The 7,129-nt window shown below is 35.9% G+C and overlaps 1 protein-coding gene across 6 annotated transcripts; it reads left to right on the plus strand.

Annotated features, from left to right (window-relative positions):
- The first annotated feature begins 983 nt into the window (after positions 1-983).
- Positions 984-3,297, plus strand: LOC108329485 (uncharacterized). 6 transcript variants are annotated; one of them, XM_052872213.1, is made up of 3 exons: positions 984-1,150; positions 1,233-1,314; positions 1,451-3,297. In XM_052872213.1, the coding sequence occupies exon 3, from the start codon at positions 1,814-1,816 to the stop codon at positions 3,146-3,148; it is 1,335 nt and encodes a 444-aa protein (XP_052728173.1). In that variant the 5' UTR covers positions 984-1,150; positions 1,233-1,314; positions 1,451-1,813; the 3' UTR covers positions 3,149-3,297. The 6 variants fall into 6 exon arrangements, with proteins under 6 accessions (XP_052728173.1, XP_052728174.1, XP_052728175.1 ...); XM_052872214.1 differs by having other exon boundaries at positions 1,485-3,297; XM_052872215.1 differs by having other exon boundaries at positions 984-1,144.
- The last annotated feature ends 3,832 nt before the right edge of the window (positions 3,298-7,129 follow it).

The raw sequence follows: 7,129 nt of genomic DNA on the forward strand, positions 1-7,129 counted from the left end.
TCGCACCTTCATCATCAAACATTTTGAAACCCTAACCAGATGGTCGCGCCACCACCATCGCTGTTCATCTTCTCCATCCAGCAACCACCCAAAAACACCACCATGACCATCTTTCCCTTCCTCCACCGTGAATCGCCATCATCATCTTCTCACGACAACCATGACTTCTGCAACGAGACAGCGAGCCATGCGCGAGCTCATCTTCTCCGTTAAGTCTTCAACCTGCAAAGGGAAATACAAAGAACGAAAAAGCCAATTGGAGCAGAATCGTTGCCGCAAAAGCACCATTCTCCATCAATCTTCATCTTCTCCAGCCATCGTGAAGCTGCTCTTCAAACCTACAAGTGACCAAATCGCAGACAAGCAACCACGAGCCAGATTCACATCGTGACGCTCCTGCATTTCGAAACTCATTCAATTTTCCTTTCACAGCGGCGTAGGCGTAAGGAAGTCTTTCCTCCTTACATTCAGAAACCCTAATTTTTTGGGTGGGGAAGGGATTGTCACGTGGTAGTCTCTCATTGGTTGCGTCATGTTTCAATCAAGGCAGGTCAGCACTGATATGCACAGCTGGATAATTGGTTGTTAACGATTTAAATGTCGTCTGCAAAAAGGACTAAATTGAACAAAAATTACATTCTTTAGGACAACATTAAACAGAAAAAAAACTGGAACCAAATCGAACACACTTAACGAAAATAGAGATCATCAAAGGTATTAAGCCAAGATTTAATTAGCATGATAAAACAATTTATTATTATACTTTTAATAGTCAATAGTCACTTAGCATGAGATGATTTATGTTATATAAGTACTTAAAATAATTAATTATTTCATGTTGAAATTTAGAAATACAGTTTCCTTAAAGGTTAGAGAGATTTTATTTTTGTTACAATGGTCCGAGTTTAATATAGTTGAGACATAATGAGATATTTTAAAAAAAATCTATCTTTTTTAATGAGATAATAATGGTAATTAAGCTAAGAGAGACGGATAATTGTTTCATTGTGATTCATCGCAAGAACGGCTCTGATAGCGCTTTGGTGCAGCGAGCGGCGTAGGAATATCACAGAACCCACTCGTCCTCTACCTCATCACACCGTTCATCACCACCACAAACACAACAACATACGTACCATACCAGGTGAAGGTGAGGTTGTTCTTCTTCTACCTTCTTCTTCCTCACTAACCATTTTCTCTTTCCTCTAAACCCCATTTCTCTCTCTCACTAGATCCAACCGCAAGCACCGCACCGCACCGAACCGACGACAACACAATGATCCAACCCTAATTCTACCGTCTCTTACCTCCAAGGTCTTCTATCTTCTTTTCAATTCTTCTTCTTCTCTCTTCTTCCATTTTCCCTCTTTTCTTCCTTCAATCTGTTTTTTTTTCCTTTTCTATTACATGTATCAAAAAAATCATCCGTCTCTTTTTCGTAAACTTGTAGTTGCGTAACCCTAATCTGCAACACTTAAACGCAGCTTCCCTTCATTTCGAGTTTAATTCGAGTAATTCACCATGGGTTCGCCTGACAATCATGGTCAACCCTCTGTATTGGATCTGGGGTCCTTCATGTTTGCGATGAAGCTAGGGTTTGCACCCAATTTCGTCTCAAGATTGGGGATTTTCTCTTCTGATTGTTAATTTCGACACCCTACTTCCCCTCTTACCTGGGTTTCTTGGATTTGTGTTGGACTCGAGGTTTTTGGTGGAAAAGTTTTCGCTTTCCTTTTCTTTGTTGTTTCCCTTTCCCTGCAATTGAAATTTGCAATAAAGGAAGCATCTTTCCAGCTTGGAGATTGAAACTGCGATGGAGGAAGAGTCCTCCGATGCAATGAACCTTGATTTGAATCTGGGTCCGGGCCCAGAGCCTGAAACTGGCCCCATAAGCAATGAAGCTGTGAACTTGGATGATTGGATAGGAGAGCCTCTTCAGAGAATCAGCGAAGCTGTGAGGTTTAGGGCACGGCAACGGTGGCGATGGCGGCATGTTCCGCTACCGCATCCTGAACTTCATGTCCACATCCCACCTGAAGCTGCGCGGCATTTTCATATACCTCCTGAGGCTCACAATATCTCCATGGAATTGAACCAGTTTCTGGTCAATTCTGGAAATGGAACTGCCTTACAGGCTGGAGAAGGCAGTGTGGCGGCCGAAGAGAGAGTGGAGGAGGTGCCGAAGGCGTGTGAGAATGTGAATGGTATTGCAGAGGACGAGGCTTCGCAGAAGAAGGATGATGTTGAAAAGGGTAGTGGCACTGATGGGGACTTTTTTGATTGTAACATCTGTTTGGACCTCTCTAGGGATCCTGTTGTGACTTGTTGTGGCCATTTGTTTTGTTGGCCTTGCCTGTATAGGTGGTTGCATCTGCATTCAGATGCGAGAGAGTGTCCAGTTTGCAAGGGAGAGGTCACTCTCAAAGGTGTTACCCCAATATATGGCCGAGGGAACACTGTCCGAGGTCACGAGGAGGATTCTGCTCTTAAGATCCCTCCCAGGCCCCAAGCAAGGAGGGTTGAGAGTCTGAGACAAACCATTCAGAGAAATGCATTTACAGTCCCTGTGGAAGAGATGATTCGGCGTATCGGGAGTAGAATTGATCTTAGTCGTGATTTTGTTCAGCCACATGAAGGGGAGGGTGCCCGTGAAACTGCAGAGAGAACTACTTCCTTGCTAAGTAGGTTCTTGACTGCTCGAGGGATTCGGAGAGAGCAGAATTTAGGACCACTCCCTGAGGATGTGATGGCTTTTGCTCAGAATAATGCTACTAATAATACTGCTGAGGCAGGGGATAACCGAAATAGGGTGCAACAATCTCATATGCTTCGAAGAACACAATCACACAGAGCAACGCTTTCTACTATTTCAGCACTCACTTCTGCTGAAAGGTTACTGGAGGCTTATTTCCGTAGCAGTGCAATTGTTAGGAACCAAGAACAACCTTCACCTCCAGTTGATGACAGGGATTCTTTTTCAAGCATTGGCGCTGTTATAAATTCAGAGAGTCAAGTGGACACTGCTGTGGAGATTGATTCCATGGTATCCTTGTCAACATCCTCTTCTAGGAGGAGGAATGATGCTTCAAGATTGTCTGACGTGGATAGTGGAGATTCTCGTGCTCCAAGACGCAGACGTTTGAACTGATAAAAAACTCTTTATAGATCTTCAACTTATTACTATTCTATCATGTACCTCATATGATAATAATTTTCCAACACCTATGTAAGTGCTTCTTGCTTTCGCGTTGCCTTATATTTATGAAGTTTTCACCGTTTACAATTTTGGTAGATTCACGATTATTTCAGATTACTGTCACTCGCGGTTTAAGAATTTCTTTTAAGCATTGAGCCGTTTCTAGAGTCTGCTGCATCTAGGAACTAAATTTTCCTATAGAATAAGGTACCAAGCTACTCCATTCGGAAGAGTTTACATGGAGTTTATTTTACTCATGAAGAGGGCTATATATGATTTGTTAAAAAGTTTTTTTTCTCAAAAATCTTATTTCAACAAGATTCATAATGAAGTTCATCAAAACAAAGTCCTTTGTTTTTTATTTTGTTCAAGTAGGAGTTCAACATGCAATGAGCTTATGAAATAAGTAGTTTAGCCAACCTATTATTTAGCCAAAATGCATTGCTTTATCTGAATTATCCCTTGATGGGATGGTCACCACTTGTATCAAAGAAGCAGTTTATCTGCCGATGTACGCACGAGCTTTTGTTTACTTTTACTGTGGTTGAATTGTTCTGACCCTTCTTACCCATAAAATATCTCTTCACTAGATCATATTTAAGCCTGATTTTAGGACCAGAACATCATGGTACTGTCTTTGCTGATATTGTTTTGATTGGACTGATCTATAACTATGTTTACTATCTATCTTCAGATTCAGTCACGTTGTTTTAGGGCAAAACCAGTTATAATACTGTCTTTGCTGATATTGTTTTGATTGGACTGATCTATAATTATGTTTACTATCTATCTTCAGATTCAGTCACCGTTGTTTTAGGGCAAAACCAGTTATAATACTTACGTTTATTCTAAAATGGTTGTGGAGTTCGTATGTGTATCATTTTGTCTCATCCCATCTTCTAGGCTTCACCTAATCTAATAAAAATTGGTCTTGGGTTGAATTAGATTGTAAATTTTGATTTCTTTTAAAATTTGTAATGTCAAAACATACTTTTTTTGTTAAAGATTTTTTATGATAAGTTTTTAAAAAATAGACTGTATTATTTAAAATCAAATAATTCAATATTTTAAAAATACATATTTTGAATGAACAAAATTGAACAATAAATATATTTATAGATTGGATTTCACAACTCAATTTTCCTGCTCAATTTATAGATTGGATTTCACTATTTGGATATAATTGTTTAAAAATAGTAATTAAAGAAAAACGTCAAGTGCAAATAAATAACCATGTTCTGGAATGAAATGTTTACCTAATTCACTGTAGTTCATAAAGCATCCTTCATCGTAGATGTCTAAATTTGAGGTTGTAAGAATGCATGTCTCCTTGTACCAGATGTTGATGAAGATATTTTATTTTCAGACATAGTTGGTGCCAATTGGTATAGTTGATGATGCAGGTTGTGGTTCCTCGAAGTTTTTGTGAAATAATATTATTGTTGTAATATATATATAGTAAGCAATTAGGTAGGTATTTGTTTAGTGGTCCAACAAGTCCAAGAATACCTATTGTGCTGAAGCATCTTGTGCTGCGTCAATCTCAGTTTGCATAGTCTTCTCCGTTACCTTTTGTGGCAAAGTTTATGCACATGGTTTCATAGAAGAATGACACGGTGGAAATGTGGTAAATATTCAATCGTTAAATTTATCTATTTTTAAATTCATGGTTGATTTTTTTTTTAATTTTCTTTTTTGTTTAGTTGATGATGAAAGGAATAGAAGTACTAGAGAGAGAGTGTGAGTGATTGGTTGGTGATGATTGTGATCTTGATTTAGTGTTGTGTGTTGAATGGAGTGGGGTAGTGCAGAAGATGGAGGAAGAAAGAGAAGGAAACATGTGAGGAAGAAGAAGGATTTTAAAGTGAATGTGCATTTAATATAGAAATTTAGTTTTGCCATTGCAGGATATTAACTATACTGTGACCTGATCTATTAAGTTTTAACACCAATCTTCTTTTAATAATTATATCAATCCACTAAATTTTTATAGATGATTACTTAAATTATTTTTCTTGAAATATTTAGTTGTTCTTACATATGGGTAAGATAATCTTTATACTATTAAGATGAATTTTTCTATATACATTTAAACAGGGGGTGAATGTGTTTGTAAAAGTATTCTAATATGTTAGTTTTTACAAAAATAATAATAAATGTAGAATAAATTAATAATGAATACTTTAAAAATGTAATTTTTCTATACTATTTTGATAGGTTTCTCTTATATTAATTGTTAAAAAGAAGATATATATTTTTTGCGATATTGGTTTTTGAAGAATGAATGGGAAGGATAGAAAAGTTTTGATTGATTATGGAGAATGAATCATCTTCTTTTTATCTCCTTTCAATACTTGTGCTTTATTCTTTTCATTAATTGTATGATTTGTTTGATATTCTCATTTAGATTAAAGAGGTAAGTTGATTTAGTGATATCAAAATCCTTTTTAAGGTTTTTAAGACTTTATATGCTGATGGCAAAAGAAATATGTAATTGTAAATATTTGTAACTAAAATCTATTACGGATATTAAATGGATATTTTTAATAGATACTTGTGGAACAAATAAGTATATGTATTATGATATCTGACTTGCAGATGATCACTATCCACTATAATTATTTTTTTTGTTTTTTTTGGAAAAAATTATTAGTGAATGTTATTTTAGTATTTAAAAAAAATAAATGATTAATATAAAACGATTAGTAAAAAAAAGAATTATTGAAAAATTGTTTAAAATTTGATTTCATAGATTTCTATTTTTTATTTAAGCCTATAAAATTGAATTTATTTTCAGAAAAATTCATTCTTTTATATTTATATTTTGGTACAACTCATTCAAATTATATATAAGTATTCATGAGTATCCATGGGTATTCATGGAGTATCCACAGGTATTTTTTCATGGATACACCCAACAGGTAATGGGATAGATAACAAAGAATTTTGTTTTTCGCAAGTCGGATATAAGTAGTGTACTACCCTATACCTGACCTAACCTATTGTCATTTTTATTTACATATAGATTAATGCTTTAAGTTTACATATTCAAATTTGTCTCAATGTCTTGATATGTTGTTCTAAGAGACTTCAACCAAGTTAATAACATGTTGTTCGACTAAGTTTGAAGGATAATCATATCATCATCATAAACTTCAAGTTTCTTATTAATTTCTTGATGTAAGGTTTTATCTATTAAACTCTAACAATGTTCTAACCTTTGACGAGTATCTTTAACGTGAAGTATAAAACTCTTAACTTTAACCTCTCTTCTCATTTTCAACCTAGTGTTCTCTTGCCTTAAGGCATCCATCTCTTCAACATTCCTTTTCTTAAACTCAACAAACTACTACTATATTTTTGTTTGGGCTTCTAAGACAACGGTTGTGTCGGTCGAGGAAGGCCTTGCTTCTTTTGCTCCAGTCATCCTGCTTCTTATAGACACCAATGTTTCTCTTCAGAAAATATGAGTTGGTCTCACAACGGGTGTCAATTGTTTTTATAGAGCCAACTATATCCTAGGAAGATTTCAATAAAACACTTCAAACGCTCCAAGCCTTCAACTTCAAGGTTCTCCTTTTCAAAGGTACTCGTCCTTTCTTAGTCAGACATGAGTTGTGCTTGTAGAAGTAATCCAACACTCAAGTCAGCTGAGTGCGTTAGAAGGTAATCAATGTAATAATAAAATAAATGTCATTAATGTAACTCGTAAAATGTGTTATCTATACTTACTATTCATGGGACCTTACTTGGCTGGGCCTAGGTCACATAGTCTAGTTACTTACTAACCTTGAATTATCATAATTAAGTGTGGATCTTCTAGTTTAACTTGTAGATTAATGTGACTAATAATGCAATTGGTATGACCTTGTCCTAGCTGAGTAGTTGCGGGTTGGTATATGTCAACCTAGTAGACCGACATGTATTCGGTTA

The sequence above is a fragment of the Vigna angularis genome, chromosome 2 (assembly GCF_016808095.1).
Source record: "Vigna angularis cultivar LongXiaoDou No.4 chromosome 2, ASM1680809v1, whole genome shotgun sequence".
NCBI lineage: Eukaryota > Viridiplantae > Streptophyta > Magnoliopsida > Fabales > Fabaceae > Vigna > Vigna angularis.

What these genes read in the sequence shown, in the direction of transcription:
- LOC108329485 (XM_017563707.2), top strand. Translation starts at nt 1,814, where the DNA reads ATGGAGGAAGAGTCCTCCGATGCAATGAACCTTGATTTGAATCTGGGT.